Source organism: Jaculus jaculus, chromosome X, assembly GCF_020740685.1.
Source record: "Jaculus jaculus isolate mJacJac1 chromosome X, mJacJac1.mat.Y.cur, whole genome shotgun sequence".
Taxonomy (NCBI): domain Eukaryota; kingdom Metazoa; phylum Chordata; class Mammalia; order Rodentia; family Dipodidae; genus Jaculus; species Jaculus jaculus.
The window spans coordinates 52871349-52889931 of record NC_059125.1 but is presented as its reverse complement, the minus strand read 5'-3'; the positions used below and the strand labels follow the sequence as shown (position 1 = coordinate 52889931).

The window sequence follows — 18583 nt, the reverse complement described above, 5'->3', positions numbered from 1 at the left end:
TGACCACTAACTGTGATCAAAACACAATCTGAAACAGAAGTGAAAATAGAGGTCCGCAAATGAATTTACCCTCTGCATGGTATTTAACATCACATGGAGTCAGAAGGTAAGAGATGAGGTTAAGCCATGTCATATTAGTTGAGTACAGTCTATGTGGCAAACTCTGTGTTAAGCCTTGTATTTACTGTACCTGTCATCCCCTTAACTCTTATTGTGGAGGCAGTCATTATGTCCATTTTAAAGAACAGAAAACCAAGGTTTTCAAGTCAAGGGTGGTGCCACAAAACCACTTTCTCTTGTTACAAGGTTTTTTTTTTTTTTTTTTAAATCTAGATCTGTGGGTGATGATGGCTTTGTCTGATGATGCTTATAGTTGCCTTCCTAAGTAAGTTGTTGATTGGGTAATGGTTAGTAACTTCATTGCAGGGCTTCCTCCTTGTCCTCAGGCTCTCAGAATCTCCTTGCTTGGAGCATCCTTTCCAGCTCCTTTGGCCAAAGGGTGCTAAATTTAGCAACAATTCCTGCTGTTACCATGGAAGTGGACTGTCTCAGTTCCTTCTGAAGAGATGAAACACACTTGTTCTGGAGAAGGTCTGCATGCTTTGGAGGGGGGTGAATCTTGAAGATGGTCTTTTGTTGCAGAGATAATGTCTGTGTATGACACCACTTCCCTTCTGCAAAGCCCAACCAAGCTCCAAGGGAAGATGTTTTATCTATCAATCACTCTGCCATCCACAGGCCCCACATACAATGAACCCAACCTCCCTTAACCAGGCTTACCAGGGTCCCCATGTAATAAAATAGTAAAGGTTCACTTGATGAACATGGGGCACAAGCAAGTAATGCCTGATATCAAACTGTGAATAGGGGAAATGCACTCCCATAGAAAATCAAGTGGCCTGTTCTGAGAAGCTGCACCAGAAATCACATGGCAGCACTGTTCTGACTGTGGGCTCTGACTCAGCATCATTTCCAGCAAATCCAAGACCGGAATGAAAGAACCTTCTCCACTCTTCTTTTCATCTTTCAAGCTATTTATTGCATGGCTTATTTGAAAAATCACTGGTTTTGTAATCAGTTTTCCACAATATAAATCAGAGGTATGAGGAAAGGATAGCAGTCAGATTCTTATTTGTGCTTTTCTTTTTACAATCTTATAGTGTTTGCTGCTATCCCAGAAGGACCCATCCTCCATTTGTGACTTGAACGGGATTGCCTTATGTTCTGTACAGGTCCCAAAATTATGTTAAAGCTATCCCAGGGTTTTCCTTTTACCTGTACTATCAGGAGATGCACAGTTATCTCTTTGAGGCTTCATCATGTGTCAGGTATATTTAATATCTCACTGACAGTTTTCCTAGAATCTCTGTGATCTTTCATATCCTCTGTGATGAGGACATGAAAACTTAGGAGGATAGAAAATACTTGTTCTTAACCACAGAGCTAGGAAGGGACAAGGATGGGAAAAGCGTATTGTATCCATGAATTTCTTTTTAATGTTGTAAAATAACACTCTTGTGTTCATGCCACCAATGTAAATTCAAAAACTGTGTATGACACCCATGCCATCCTGATATATATTTGTACAATTTGGCTCATGCCAGATAATATTTTGTTTCCATTCGAATGTTACATTTGTAATATTCAGTTGGAGGCTAGACAGATTTGAAAAGACATATGATGACTAAGAAATGAGAAATTTGGATTTCAGCCATATTGTATGCTGAATGCTATGTTATGTGTTGGATGAGTGTGCACATGGGCCAATATCTAGTCTTCCAACATCTACTTATTCACCTTCCATTGAGTTTATATGGCAGATGGTACCCCCAAGCCATACCCATGCACTTATATGGATCAACATCACCTGTACTGCCTCCAACAGGTGATTTTGCTATCCATCTTTCAGTATGAAATAAATTGATTCAGTAAACCTTCTAAGATGCCTACTGTGGGTTACGGAGAGTATTTGATACAGAATATGCCATGGCCAACAAAATAGAGTCCTGGTCCATAGCTACCTCACAGAAAACCAAGGCAAAGACAAAATAAAGTCAAATTTGTGAATTGTATGAATACTGTAGCTGTGGTGGGAGGATAAAAGAATAGTCACTTAAAAAACAAGATGAAATAAAAGCATGAGAAGAATGAGGAGCATCCAGCAGACTAACATACAATTTCCTAATTTCTCTTGCTAATTTTTGTTGTTATGCTTCAGTCACCTTATTTGTAAAACCTAGATGAATTTCATAAATAGGCCCATGCAAAAACATTTCCAAAAACAAGATTATCAGAAAGGCTGACTTTGATTATGGAAGTCAGCAATTCCCTACTACCAGAGCTACTGGAAATGGGAGTCATGGCAAAAACCAGAACCCCCCCCCCGACTCTATGTTCAATAAGTAGTGGTGTTAGTGAGGTGGAGGAGTGGTCATCACTGAGGCTTGTTGTATCCATCTGAATGCAGAAAACCATGCAAGCAGATCATAACTCCATTGCTTTTTGTATTTTTTCTTTTATTTTACTAATATAGTTGCACGCGTACACACACACACACACACACACACACATGCACGCATGCATTTATAACATTCTAAAACTCTCACCTTAGGGCTGGTACACTTTAGAATCCATCTAAAGCCTCAAGGTGTGCTTATTTTAATTTATACCTTAGATATATGTGGTTATGGCTGAACCAAAAACCATTCCTTTTGCACTCCAGATAACACACAGAATTGTATTGGATAATTCAGAGAGTTACTTTAACCAAAACATCTTCAATGCATCAATAACTGCAACACCTGTGTCTTGGTTTTCTGTCGCTACAGGAAAACTCATCACAAGCTTACCGGCTTAAGTCAGCACACATTTTCCCAGTTTCCATAGGTCATATGTCTGCCACGAATAAACTGAGTTCTGAGGGTAGTTTCTTGCCAAGCTGAAACTTGTTAGCTGGGTTGGGCTGTTACGTGTGCATTCTACCTCCCTCTCTCTCTCTCCCTCTCTCTCTCTCTCTCTCTCTCTCTCTCTCTCTCTCTCTCTCTCTCTCTCTCTCTCTGTGTGTGTGTGTGTGTGTGTGTGTGTGTGTGTGTTTATATATGTACTTTGGGTTTATTGTCAAGTTAGGGAACAGCCTCATTTAACTTCCTTCTTAAAGCTCTTACAAAGGTTAAAATGCAAACCCTCTACAAACGTGAAAAAAATGAATTACTTAGGACCTAGTGCATACAGTTTACTGTACAAATGTATCCCATATCACTATATTGTATACTTTAATTATGAACAATAATATTTCTTTGGAAAAATTCAGATTCTATTCCTTCTCAATGAACAGTCATCATCACTCTGGTCTCAAGAGGGCTTTATTATTTCCATGCCTCCAGTCCACACATGGTTAGTGTTGCAGACTAAAAGGTACATTGTCTTCCAGGGTCACTGTCTAAAGATTCAGGATCCATGGCACAATACTTCCCAGAATATTTACCCATTATAAGCACAACATATAAATATATTGGAATTACCATAACTGACTTATTTGAACAAGAGGGGAAATAGAAAATAGGGAGTCAATGATGATATCCCATGAAACACGTGAAGACCTTGGAATGACTGTTGTGTGTGAGTATGTATACCTGAAAGTGGGCTGATTTCTCTTCCACAGTAATTAAAGAGAGAAAAAATAGGTTATAGTACCCCAGGAGCCAGAGGATGAAGGGGGAACAACCTTCATCTGTCTTGCATAGATATACTTTGTTCATGGCATGAGGCCAACATCATCCAATCTGTACATCTTTCAAGATGGACATATTAATCCAGAAGTACTTCAAGTAACTTGGTAGTGTTTTCTCACACCCTGTGCTTAGTTGGATATCACCAGTGTTTTCTTCCATGAACAACCAACCAAGCCCCTTCTGACTGATACAATCGTCATGGAGTCATTTTAATGCCTTCCTTCAGATTTTGCTATTTCCCTGTCCTATTGCCAATCCTATTTCTTCCATTATCCATGCAACTATTTGTAGTTTAAAATTTTCTTCTTGGGAACAAGAACATTCTCTTACATAAACAGTTTGATTATAAATATCAGACATTTCACATTGATACAATACTCTTCCCTGATTTCATATATGGTCCTTATTCAGATTCAGCCAGATTTCCCAGTAATGTCATTTGGAGAAAAGTTCCTGGTTTTCTGGTGTGTGACTCATCCTAGTCTCATATCTTTGATTTATTTTGGGCTTCACTTTAATCTTTTTCAGATTGGAACAAGGCCACAGATTTTCTTTGTTTATATTTTTTTCATGACCATAAGAACTTCTTAAACTGTAGGCAACTTACTAGAGTGTCCTTGCATTTAAATTTTACTGATTTTTTTTTCTCCCATAATAGATTCATCTCATACAGTCTGTCAAGAGTAGCATAAAAATAACAGCATTTTCTTCTCAAATCATTAGACCAGTTGCACATAAAATGTACTTATTCTATAAATGGCAATGACATGTTTAATCAATAAGTTAAGGTTGTATGCACCAGTTTTCTTCAATATAACATCATTTTTCAATTGCACTTTTATTTGAGGTGGGTCTCATTCTAGCCCAGGCTGACCTGCAATTCACTGTGTAGTATCAGGATGGCTTTGAACTCACAATGAACCTGGTACCTCTGTCTCCTGAGTGCTAGGATTAAAGGAGCATATGATCATATGTGGTACAATTGCACTTTTAAACAAATTGCTTCCATTTTTTAATTACCCTGTTTTATGGTCCATTGATGATTCTTAATTGAATCTACCACATGATGGCCTGAAAAATGTTTATGTAAGTTAGTAATATGCTATAATGAAGAAGCTTTCCATTTCCCATCTTTATTTACACACACACACACACACACACACACACACAATTTGTTCATGAGGATAACCATTAACATTATTGTTTATTTTAATGCTCAATTTGGCTTAGCTTGGATCACCAGAAACCTAATGTAGCTGAACCCTGTATCTTTTGACAGGCCCACAACTTCTTTTGAATAGATTTTTATTGTTTGGTGCAGGATATTCCTAGTTGGTTTTTTTTTTTAACACTCCCTGCTCTTGACCTCAAAACAGGTATTTCTCCAAGAAGCTCTAGAATCCTTTAGTGCATAATGGCAATTGTTATCTGGTTGACATGCTGAGATACCTACCTCCAGTGACAATGTCACTTTACAACCCACTATGCTTTCCTTTCTTGAGTGTAAAATAGGATTTTATCATGGGTATGTTGTGAATCTTAAATAGATAAAGCAATTGAAATATGTAGTTAAGTGTCTGGAACAGAAATACTTATTCAAATGTGCATATTTTGTCTGGGGAGATGGCCCAGCAGTTAAAGGCACTGCTTGCAAAACCTCCGTCCCTGGGTTCAATTCTTAAGTTCCCATGTAAAGCCAGGTACACATTGTGGTGCATGTATCTGGAGTTCATCTGTAGTGACAAACACACCCCCATTCTCTCTCTCTCCTTGCAAATAAATAAATAATATTTTAAAAAATTAAATGTGAATATTTGAGCAGGAGAATGTGTCATATAACAAGAATAATAATGGTGATGATAAAAGTAATAACTGGTAAGTGCATTTGAAAACAAATGGTAGTTATTTCATCACCAGTTTGTTGCCATTAAATACTATAAATAATCAGTGAGACTCGTGTCTGGGCAAAACATAAAAATTACAATGTTAGCTTTGTCAGGCTAAGTCCATGCAAATAGTATCACACAGCTCTCAGAAATAGAAATATGAAGGATAATAGCAGCATAAGGTTTAAGATCAGCAAGTATTCCTACAGCTTGTACTACTAGAAACTCAGTCTTCCCCTGTAATGTCCTCATCCACACTGGAATGTAAACATGTTGTTCCTCAGACTGAGACCTGTTAGATGAGGCAAACACTGTCAGGTAGAAACCATTTGTAAACGTTTGCTAAACGGAGAACAACTTGAACAATTTCAAATAGCTCACTTGGATAACCAAGAAAAGGAATCTGAGGGGAGACAACTGGGGCTCAGAGAAGTAGACAAATATCCATGGTGGTATAGCAACTAGTAAGAGCTAGAGGCAGAATCCCTTCCTGCTCTGACTGGAGAAGCTTGGCTGTGTTGGTCTCTTTGGAACCTGGGCTTTCTCAAAGATTAACTTGTGCAGGTCCTATGTCTGCCAGAGGTTAAATGAGAGACACATGTGCACCAGGCTGTGTATCTAAGACTGGTTCACAGATCAGATAATTAATGAGTCAAATATTTATTGATCACTTATCATAGACTTTTTAGATTTTTCAGTATACAGCAGTAAGCACAGCACAGATCACATACACTCACTGACTTCCCATTCTGGTGCCAACAGACAGAAAATTAGCAGCAGGATGTCTAAAATTTTTGGTAGGGACAAAAGTGATAGTTGGTTAATAAACAGAGAATTGCATGAAATTTTGATGTATGGAGGAGAGATTGGATGCAGAACTAAGGAATACCTTGCTGGGTAAATAAGCCAAAGGCTAGTTTAGTATTTCTGCAGATGGAAATGTGGGAGCAGGAGGAGAGGAAATGAGGTGTAAAACTAGAAAATAGACACCTCAAGAAAATGAGCCACATTTAAGAAGACAGAAGTAATTCCCAGTATCTTTTGTGATCACAATGGAAAGAAACTAGAAGTGAAATATGTGAAGAAAATAAGGGCCCAGGAGATGGCTCACCAGTTGAAGGCATTTTCTGGAATATCTGCCAGCCTGTGTTTCATTCCCCAGTACCCACATAAAGCCTGATGCACAAAGTGGCACAGGCATCTGGAGTTCCTTTGCAGTTCCGAGAGTCCCTGGTGCACACATATTCATTCCCTCCCTCCCTCACTCTACATAATAAATAAATATATATAAAAGAAGATGGGAAATTTCACAAATACATAAACATTAAATAGGACACTTATCAACGCACTATGTTAAGTAATAAAGATAAAAAATAGAAAATACTTTAAAACACAAGAAAAGTTGTTCATATTTAATGTGTGTGTGTGTGTTCCTAGCCCAAGAAATGAATTTTGATTAAAAAATTGAACTGGATATTCTGCCCTGAATATTTTATGGACAAAATATTCTGAGTAGTAATTACAATGTATAATATAAGCTTTCATTTATACTATATGCCCAAGAAATACTCTGAGCTCAGTGATAGTTAGTCCAAGTACTTCAAATTGAAAATGTCTAAATTAAGATATACTTCAAAACAAAAATAACTTTAAAATACTAATGATAGTTAGCTTTTATCAGATGCTCCCTTGGAAAAGGTATTTCTCATACTTCCCTTGAATTGAGAAATTAAGTAACTTTCTGTGATCCCTTAGCTAATAAATAAGTGAAGGAGCAAGGACTTTAACCCAGTTGGCTGCCAGAGTCCACATTCCTTTCACAGAGAAACATTCTTTTTATTTGGAAATATTTTTGGACTTGCAAAGAGTTTAAAGACTATTGCAAGGCACCCCCTCTTTATTTTATGCAAATATCACTATTGCTAAGATTTTTTAAACTTGTTTTCACCATCTTTTCTCTCTATTATTGTTTCCTCTTTCTACACACAAAGATACATATTTTAAGCCATTTTAAAGTAAACTATAGACATATCTTTTCATTTCTGAATATTTCAATGTTACTTTCTGAGTCAAAGGCCATCTCTTACATAAACAGCGCAATTACAAAATTTGGAAAGTGCTCTCTGTGGTCTGGCCTGGCTCACGGCGACATGGCCAAGCGCACCAAGAAGGTCAGCATTGTCGGTAAGTACAGGACCCGCTATGGGGCCTGCCTCTGGAAAATGGTGAAGAAAATTGAAATCAGCCAGCACGCCAAGTACACTTGCTCCTTCTGTGGCAAAACCAAGATGAAACGACGGGCTGTAGGCATCTGGCATTGCGGTTCCTGCATGAAAACGGTGGCTGGCGGGGCCTGGACCTACAACACGACTTCTGCTGTCACAGTCAAGTCTGCCATCAGAAGGCTGAAGGAACTGAAGGACCAGTAGAAGCCCTATCATTTGAGACATCCCTGGCCTGCAATAAATGGGTTAATTTATGTAACAAAAAAAATTGGAAAGTAACATTGATACAGTACAATAAGTATCTTATTTGTGAGCCTTATTCTTATGTTACCAATTCTCCCAGCAATGTCCATCATATAGTGTTTTCTTTGTTATTATTGATTGATTGATTTGAGAGAGAAAGAGGCATATATGCATAGAGTGAATGGATATTCCAGGACCTCTAGCAACTACAAACAAACTACAGATGCATGACCACTGTATGCATCTGGCTTACGTGGGTCCTGGTGATTCAAACCTGTATCCTTTGGCTTTGCAGGAAAGCACCTTAAGCAGTAATCCATCTCTCCAGCCCTATATAATGTTTTCTAACTTTCTGGTCAATGATCCAGCCTTGGATCACACTGCACTCCATTGCTATTTTAATTTTAGTTTCCCTCCTTCTGAAATAAATCTTCAGATTTCTTCGTCTTTATGACTTTCTGATTTTGATAAAGTGTGTGCCCCTCAATTTCAATTTCTCTGTTTCTCCATAATCTACTAATCCCAAGTAATGACTGGATGAGAATTACATGGAAATTCCACCCAAAGAATAGTATTCATACTAAAGGAGACAGAAATGTTGCCATTTGAAATACTATGGATCAAGCTGTGGAGCATTCTGTTAATGAGAACCATCCAGGTTCAAAAAACCAAGGATTTCATCTCCATAATCTTCAAAAGATGAATTCCCAGTAAGATAAACTAGAAAGTGGTTTCTGGGGCTTAAGGTGTGTAGGGAAATAGGGAATGTTTCCAAAGGGTAAATGCTTTCATTTATTAGAAGAAAACATTCTGGCAATCTAATGACTATCACAGTAAATCTAGTTAATAATAATTTCTTTTATACTTGAAATTTACTAAACGTAATTCTGTATAATTTCAAATAGCTTCTTCTTTTCCACATACAGGCTTTCCATAGTGTCACTCAAGCAAATGATAAGTTACAAAGATTAACTGAGTGCCACTCAAAGTCTGTAAAAGACAATTATGAAAAGGAAATTATGAAGATCAAATTACACAATTACAAAGTACATAGTGAAATAAAAATCAATTACATTTATTAGCTTTTATTTCTTTTTTTATTTTTAGAAATTCGTATTTATTATATTTCATTTTATTGTTAAACTATTGACCATAACACATAATACACACATGTCCTTTTCCCTTAGTGATATAAAATTTGATTTTATGTATTCATTTTTTTAGTTATCTATTTGAGAGAAACAGACACAGAGAGAAAGGCAAAGCGAGAGAGAGAAAGAGAGAGAGAGAATGGGCGCACTAGGGCCTCCAGCCACTGCAAATGAACTCCCTTTCGCCCCCTTGTGCATCTGGCTAACATGGGTCCTGGGGAATCGAGCCTCGAACTGGGGTCCTTAGGCTTCACAGGCAAGCACTTAACTGCTAAGCCATCTCTCCAGCCCTAAAATTTTATTTTAAATGAATTTATTTGAGTTAAGCATGAATTAGCTTGTTAAAACATGTTAGAATAGATTTTGGTATATCATGTATATTCCAACATTATGTTACATGAATGACTCAGGCATTATGATAAATTTTGCCAAAGTAAGACTCTTGATGAAAAAGGTGACATGACCATGTGGGTTGCTATAAGAAATTGTCAATGAGATTCCACCAGAAAACCTCAGAGTTGCTAGGACTGTGATACTCAACAGTGAGGTGGAACATGAACAGGAGGAAGAAGAAGATAAGAAAGGAGGAACAAGAGGAGAAAGAATCAATCTTTTTTGAGGTAGGATTTTGCTGTAGCCGAGGCTGACCTGGAATTCATTATATAGTCTCAGGCTGGCCTTAAACTCACAGCAATACTCCTACCTTTGCCTCCCGAGGGTTGGGATTAAAGGTGTGAGCCACCATGCCTGGCAATCATTTTATACTTGATAATTTTTCAGTTAATTACTAAATTAAGTTCACTTACAAGGTCAGATCAGAGGCTGAATGACACAGAGTTGGTAAGTAAGCACATGACAATATGCTCAGCATCATTTATCATCAGGTATATGCAAACTAAAATTGTAATGAACATTGAAATGTGCTTCGGGAAATAGCTAAAACACACATAATGATATGGATGACAACAGAATTTTCTTTCATCGCTGATAGGATTGCAAAATGATATTGCCTCTATGAAGGATAGTTTGGCTGTTTCTTCCATAGGTAGAAGCACTCTTAGTGTTAAAAGACACAGCAATCATTTTTTAAAAATATTTAAACAACAATTTGAAAACAGAGTTCAAAAAGACCTGTGCACAATCGTTTATTGCAACTTTATCTATAAATGCCAAACCCAGAAGCAACCAAAATGTGCTCCAGTAGGTGAAGGGATAAAAGAAAATTGTAGTATATCCATAAAACAGAATGCTATACAGTTAGAAAAATGGTTGATCAAATCATTGTAAGACACGACAGTATTTTCTTTTTCCTTCTTTTTTTAAAAAGATTTTATTTATTTAGTAGAGATTGACAGAGGGAGAGAGAGTGAGAATGGGCACACTAGAGCCTCTAGCCACTGCAAATGAACTCCTGATGCATGTACCACCATGTGCTTATGTGGGACCCGGAGAATCGAACCTGTGTCCTTAGGCTTCGCAGGCATGAGCCTTAACTGCTAAGCAATCTCCCCAGCCCATGACAATATTTTAAATGTGCATTTCTAAGTGAAGGAAGCCATTATAAAATAACCACATATTGTAGAATTTCAATTATATGACAGAGTAACATCAAAACTAAAGAAACAGTTAAATGATCAGTGATTGTCATGCATTTAGATGTGTGAGGCAAGTAACAATGTTTAGGTGAGGAAGGGGTTAACATAGGGTCTTGCCAGGTAACCCAGGCTGATCTAATATGGCAGATTCTGCTAACTCAGTCTCCCATTTGCTGGCATTACAGGCATGCACCATCACATCAGGCTAAAAATTGATTTTATAAGAATAATAAATTTTTTCTACATAATACTGTAATGGTGGATAGATGATATTATATATCTATGAAAAAATCATTAAACTTTACTAAATAAATAATAAACCTTAATATATGTTTGGGCTGGAGAGATGGCTTAACAGTTAAGGCGCTTGCCTGTGAAGCCTAGGACTCAGATTGGGTTTTCTAGGTCCCACATAATCCAGAGGCACCTGAAGTTCATTTGCAGTGGCTGGATGCCCTCGCTCACCCATTCTCTCTCTCTTTCTCTATCTCCCTCTCTATCTCTAATAAATATACAAAATAAAAATAATTGTATATGTATATGTTGTGTGTTTAAAACAAAATCCTATTGGTCAAGGATTTATACAAAGGGTTGTAGACTGGGACAGGATGAGCTAAATATACCACAGGTGTTTGAAAAATCTCAGTGAAGTGGAGGGGGAGATGTTAACTGTATAAATAAGTGGAAGCTATATAAATAAAGGGTAAAGTAATGACACATAAACTCCATCTGATGAAATTGTATCTTCTATTGGGTTAATAATTGTAATACATATATGTAGGTATTTGTCACTTTGAAATACAAAATCTATGAATGCAAGGATTTAAATTTTATTTGTTGTTTTTTATTTAATTTATATTTATGAGAGAGACAGAGCAAGAGAGAGTGAGAGAGGAGAATTTGTGCACCAGGGCCTCTATCCACTGCAATCAACTCCAGACACAAGCGCCACCTGATGTGCATGTTCAACAGTGGGTCCTTCGGCTTTGCAGGCAAACACCTTAACCACTAAGTCATCTCTCCAGCCCTGATTTGTTGGTTTTTAAATTTTTTTTTTTTATTTAAGAGAGAAAGAGGCAGATATATAGAGAGAATGGGCATGCCAGAGTCTCTAGCCACTGCAAATGATCTCCAGACACATGCACCACTTTGTGTTTCTGTCTTAATGTGGGTACTAGGGAATTGAATCTCGGTCCTTTGGTTTTGCAGTCAAGCACCTCAACTGCTAAGCCATCTATCTAGCCCAAGTTTTTAAATTTGAAAATGAGTAAGGGAAAGATACTATAATGATCTATTTGACAATTGATTAATGTTGGAAATGCCAGTATAAGCTCATGCTTTGTTTAATATAAATGCAAATTAATAAGTAAATATTCATATATACTGGTATATATATATAGATTATTACAAATACATATTTTATTCTATGTTTGCTAAGGTCAGAAAGAAATGACAGGTAGCAAAGTGTATTCCTAGAATCCAGATCTTGTTTTCTAATACTGTTCTACAGTAAAAGGAATCAGGGCTCCTTTGAGAAATTTCTAATTCTAGAACTGGGTCAGGAAAAATATAAAATATGGGCTGGGTATTTATTTCATTCAGTGATATGGCCCTTGTCTAGTATGTGCAAGACCCTGGGTTTAATTGCCAGCACCAAAAAAATGAAATATATGTGATCAACACATATATTTCTTCTAGTACCAGAAAGTAAGAAACGATTTAAAGCAAAGCAAAACAAAACAAATGGTAAACAAAAGCCCACCACACAGAATACTATTATCAAAGGAGTCCTCATACCAGTAGAAATATCTTGTAATGGCAAAAGCTAGAACAATTTGAGCAACAAAATAAATTATTACTGGATTATAATCTCATATACAAAACAAATACCTATGAATTTATAATAATGTAATAACTGATTTAATAAATTGATAAATAAGAGAAAAATCTCTAATGCAAAACATTTTCAAAATATTAATATAAATAATTTTGTACAGAGGACTTTAAGAAAGAGAGACCTAAACAGTATGCATATAAAGAGTCTCTACACTTAGAGAAAGATCAGGGAGGGTTTTGTTTTGTTTTGTTTTGTTTTGTTTTGTTTTGTTTTGTTTTGTTTTGTTTTGTTTTGTTTTTCAAGGTATGGTTTCATTCTAGCTCAGGCTGACCTGGAAATTACTATGTAGTCTCAGGGTGGCCTCGGACTCATAGTGATCATCCTACCTCTGCTTCCCAAGTGCTGGGATTAAAGGTGTGAGCCACCATGCCCAGCTTAAGATCTGGGACTTTTATAGTGGAGAACCATGACAAAAATTACGTCATGAAGATGATCAAGGTCAGTACTAATAATCACAAATCCTATGAAAATGATATATTCTTGATAAAATAATCTATTAACTGGAACTATCATGAGAAAAAAAATTGTCAAATTTTAAATGTGGTAAATTCAACAAAATACCTAGCTATTATTTCTCAAAACTATCAAGGTCATCAAAACAAAGTCTAAGATACTGCCACAGACAAAAGAAACTTAAGAAGACATGAAAACCAAACGTAATGTAGTAAAACAGCATTAGGGGAAAAATAAGGGTATATAATTGAACAATAATGAAAATACACTAGAATTGGTTCATTAGTTGTGATAAATGAACTTTACTAATTGTACTGATTTGATGCAGGTGTCCCCCATAAACTTAGGTGTTCTGAATGCTAGGTTTCCAGCTGATGGAGATTTGGGAATTAACACCTCTAGGAGGAAGTGTATTGTTGGGGGCAGGATTATAGATTTTATAGCCAGTTTTCCCATGCCAGTGTTTGGCACACTCTCCTGTTGCTATTGTCCACCTTTGTTTGCCAGGAGGTGATGTCCATACTCTGCTTATGCCATCGTCTTCCCCTGCCATCATGGAGCTTCCCCTCAAGCCTATAAATCAAAATATACCTCTTCTTCCCAGAAGCTGCTCTTGGTTGGGCAATGCGAACCTGACTGCAACAGTAAAGTGGTACCGAGGAGTGGGATTGCTGCTAGACACCTGACTGTGTGGCTTTGGCTTTTTGGAGCTTATTTTCAAGAGGAATGTGGAAGGATTTGAAACCTTGGCCTAAGAGACACGTTTCAGTGATGTAAGTACAGCTTGATGGACTATTCTGGTCAGAGTTAAAAGACCTGAACGCAATAAGGACTATGGACTGTGAGGTTTGGCTTATGAGGGTGAGAAAGAACTGTGCCTGGACTGGGCTAGCAGTTTGTGTGAAAAGCTTGCTGTTATGCCTGTATGCTGAGAAGCTGTGCAGAGTTGCATTACATAGAAATGAACTGGTGTGAGCAGAGGGATATGGCATTGAAAAAATGAAATCTTTGGGCCTAAACAGCTGCCCGTTCACCTGAAAATTGTTTGAGAGTTTATAGCCATTTGAGATTGGGCCAGCTGACCTGTACTGGGGCAACAGGAAGACTGTAGACTCTTTGGGAGGGGCCTGAGTGCTCAAGAAGTGTCCTGTTCTTCAAAGTCTGCTTTATTCTCCCTTGGATTAACAAATTGGCACCCCACCTAGTATTGTGGAGTACAAGAAATGCAGAAAAGAGAGAGTCATTGAGTTTTCAACATGGTCTTGTGTTTTGGAAATGGCCATGGGAAATGTGTAGCAGCTTTGCTGGATGCCTGCATGGAGACCCCATGGGGCCATGAGGATGAACTGTGGCTTGCAGTAGAGATGCTAGGACCACGAGATGGCTGCTAAGGAGAGCTGCCGGCCCCAGTGAAGTTTTCCAGGACTGTGAGTAGCTTAGCGGAAGGAGCGGGATTGGAATACAAGAGGCTTGTTGCTAGTTAGAATTATAGGACTTGGAGGTTTGTCACTGGCTAGAGTTGGTGGTCTTGACGCTACAGAATTTAATGTTTGCCTGGTTGTTTTAAATCTTGTATTGGCTAAATGTTTCTGGCTATGCCCAATGCCATCTTCAGCAGTGTGAATGTTTATTCTGTCCCATTATGGGTTTTTTGAGGTTATTTTTTTTTTGGTATTATGGCTCAGTTAAAAGATCTTGGACTATGAACATCATTGGAATTGATAAAAACTATGGAGACTTTTAAAGTTAGATAAATGCATTGCATTAAAAAAAATTTTTTTGGCTTATTTTTATTTATTTGAGAGCGACAGACAGAGAAAGAGGCAGAAAGAGAGAGAGAATGGACACGCCAGGGCTTCCAGCCATTGCAGACGAACTCCAGACGCGTGTGCCCCCTTGAATACATTGCATTTTACATCATGTATAGTTATCAGTTTATGGGGGACAGGGGCAGAATGTGGTGGTTTGATTCAGGTGTCCCCCATAAACTTAGGTGTTGTGAATGCTAGGTTCCTAGCTGATGAAGATTTGTGAATTAACACCTCCAGAAGCAAATGTATTGTTGGGGGCAGGATTATGGGTTTTATAGCCAGTTTCCTCTTGCCAGTGTTTGGCACACTCTCCTGTTGCTATTGTCTACCTTATGTTGGCCAGGGGATGATGGCCACCCTCTGCTTATGCCATCATTTCCCCCTGTATTGTGGAGCTTCCCCTCAAGCCTGTAAACCAAAATAAACCTCTTTTTCCCAGAAGCTGCTCTTGGTTGGATGATTTCTACCAGCAATGGGAACCTGACTGCAACAATGATCAAGGAGTGTTCTGTTCTTCAAAGTCTATCTTATTACCCATGCCCCCCAGATTAACAAGTTGGTACCCTACCTGGTATTATGGAGTATAAGAAATGCAGGAGAGGGTCATTGAATTTGCAACACAGTTATGTGTCTTGGAAATGGCCATGGGCAGTGTGAAGCAGCTTTGCTGGATGCCATGGAAACCCAATGAAGCTATGAGGATGGACCATGGGTTGCAGTGAAAATCCCGTGGAGATGCAGGGGACCACAAAATGGCTACTAAGGGAGTTGCTGGCTCCAGATGAAGTTTCCCAGGACTTCAAGTAGCCTAGCTGGAGGGTCAAAATTGGAATTCCGGAGACTTGTTGCTTGTTAGAATTATTGGACTTGGAAATATGTTACTGACTAGAGTTGTTGGACTTGGAGCTACAGTATTTGATGTTTGCCCTGTTTGAATCTTGTATTGGTTGAATATTTCTTTGCTGTGCCCAATGCCATCTTTTCAGTGTGAATATTTATTCTGTACCATTATGGATTTGGGGAGATTTTTAAAGTATGTGGACTTTTAAAGTTGTACTGAATACATTGCATTTTACATACCATGTGGTTATAAGTTTATGGGGGCCAGTGGTGGAATGTGGTGGTTTGATTTAGGCGTCCTCCATAAACTTAGGTGTACTGAATGCCAGCTGATGCAGCTGATGGAGATTTGGGAATTAATGCCTCCTGGAGGCAGTGTATTGGTGGGTGTGGGCTTATGGGTGTCATAGCCAGTTTCCCTTTGCCAGTGTTTGGCACACACTCCTGTTGCTGTTGTCCACTCGATGTTGGTGAAGAGGTGATGTCCACCCTCTGCTTATGCCATCATTTTCCCCTGCCATCACGGAGCTTCCTGTGGAGCCTGTAAGCCAAAATAAACCTTTTTCCCACAAGCTGCTCTTGGTTGGGTGCTTTCTGCCAGCACTGTGAACCTGATTATAACACTAGTATAGATTGTTTTTTGAGATAGGGTCTCACTCTAACCCAGGGTGACCTGGAACTCTGTGGCTCCAGGCTGGCCTTGAACTCACAACAATCCTCCTACCTCTGCCTACAAAATAGTGGGATTAAAGGCATATAACACCATGCCCAGCCATGTTAATATAGAATATCAATAAGTAAAAGTATTGCAAGGTGGATGAGAATTCTATACTAACTCCTCAGTTTTTCTGTAAACCTGGTACATATGAAAAATAATCTTATTAGAATTATAACTTTCTCATAATTTGTGACATACCATAAAATTAGTTGGATATTATACCATGAAATCCAGGTATTGGGTAAGAATATATAAACTGGAAATGTTTGACTTCCATCTTATAAAGGTGAAAATTATAATTTAAGCCTAGAGGAAAATTAAATGAAGAAATAATAAAAATTGGAGTAGAAATTTATAAAATAGAAACAAAAATAATCAAACAACACCAAAAGGTGATTATTTGAAAATACAAATTAAACAATAGACTTCTAGACAACCAAGAAGTTAGAAAAAATATAAATGAACAATACCACAGATAAAAGAAGGTTGATGATTACTGAGACCATGCTCATTACAACAATAATGAAATAATACTATTAACAACTCTATGCCAATAAATGTGATACCTTAGATATAATGGATGAAATTCCTGAAGACATCCAAAAAAATATAAGCAAGTTTAACAAAACTGTCATTTTATTGTCCATTTTTTCTTTATTTACTCCAGTTTTATCCTTTTGAAAATTATTTTTGCCTACATATGGGTCATTTTGAGCAGTATTTTAGATTTGCTGTTACTTCTTTTGCTTGCTTCACATGACATAGTATTCCTACGGGTACTCTGAGTATTAAAAACATGACTTATCCCAGCTGAGTAGTATGGATGTTTGGTCACTTGAAATGAAATGTATAAATCTCATTTCCATTTAAGACCTGTTACCTCACCCATTTCAAAAGACTTTTGGCTTGCGTGTCATGGCTTCTGTTCCTGAGACAGGTAAGATGGACCCACCTCTCCCTGGAGTACTTGGCAGGTGTTAAACATGTTCTAAACATTTTTTTTATTTTAAAAAGTGGTTTTTTTAAAATTAAAAACACTTAAGATAAATCTTTTTATTGAAAACTTTACTATATGACCATATTGCAAATTGGTCATATTCCTATCAAGTTATACTCTACTGTTTCCTCTGTCCTCTGCACCCATTCCACTGAGGGCCCTCCTCAGTTAGGTTATTGGTATTCTCTGTGGAGTCATGAATGCAATGGTTAGTCTCTGCTGGGAGGGGTCAGTGTCTCAGAATAAACCACCCTATGGCTCTTATATTCTTTTGCCACCTCTTTTATGGTGTTCCCTGAGCCTTGGTGGGTGTTAGAAGTCCCACCAACAATTTATTCAGTGGGAAATAAACACACACTTGTATAAGAATGGAAGTAAAACAAGGTTCACTTGTGTATAGACAAAATCATGGAAACTGTCATAATTTACTTAAATCTCATCTTAAAAATCAGTAGCTTCCTATGGAATACATTTGAGCCCTATTGTTTTTATCTCTTTGCGAGAAGGTATGTGTCCATTCTGGCTCCTAGATTGTTGGTGGAATGTGTTTCTATCTGGGCCTGAGTATGCTGGGGTCTAGGGCATGGAGGTCTCTTGTACCCTAATACAACACCCTTTAGCCAGAACCTCCCTGCATTCCACTGCCTGAGCTCCTATACACCAGCTACATTCTTTGCAAAAATGCTATTTCTAAACAATGTGCTTAGGAAGGATATAGCAGCCACATACTTGCCTGCCTCATTTTTCATGATGATGCATGAATTTAGGGGTATAAACAACCACCTTTTCTATTTCTCTATTTCTGTATCCCCTATTTCTTTGGCCTCCCTTCCTCTTTAGTGATGGCTCCTTCTTCTGGGATGATGCAAGAGGAAATGAGAGGAAATGAGTATCAGTTTTTCCATCTCTGCCATCATTCTGAACACAGGTGATTGAAGAAGAGGGTGATGAATGTTAAACACACACACACACACACACACACAGAGAGAGAGAGAGAGAGAGAGAGAGAGAGAGAGAGAGAATGAGAGAGAGAGAG

General features: G+C 37.9%; 1 protein-coding gene across 1 annotated transcript; it reads left to right on the top strand.

The window, feature by feature from the left end:
- Positions 1-7762: 7762 nt before the first annotated feature.
- On the top strand, positions 7763-8105 carry LOC101597562 (60S ribosomal protein L37a-like). Its single transcript, XM_004670056.3, has one exon. The coding sequence runs from the start codon at positions 7768-7770 to the stop codon at positions 8044-8046; it is 279 nt and encodes a 92-aa protein (XP_004670113.1). The 5' UTR covers positions 7763-7767; the 3' UTR covers positions 8047-8105.
- The last annotated feature ends 10478 nt before the right edge of the window (positions 8106-18583 follow it).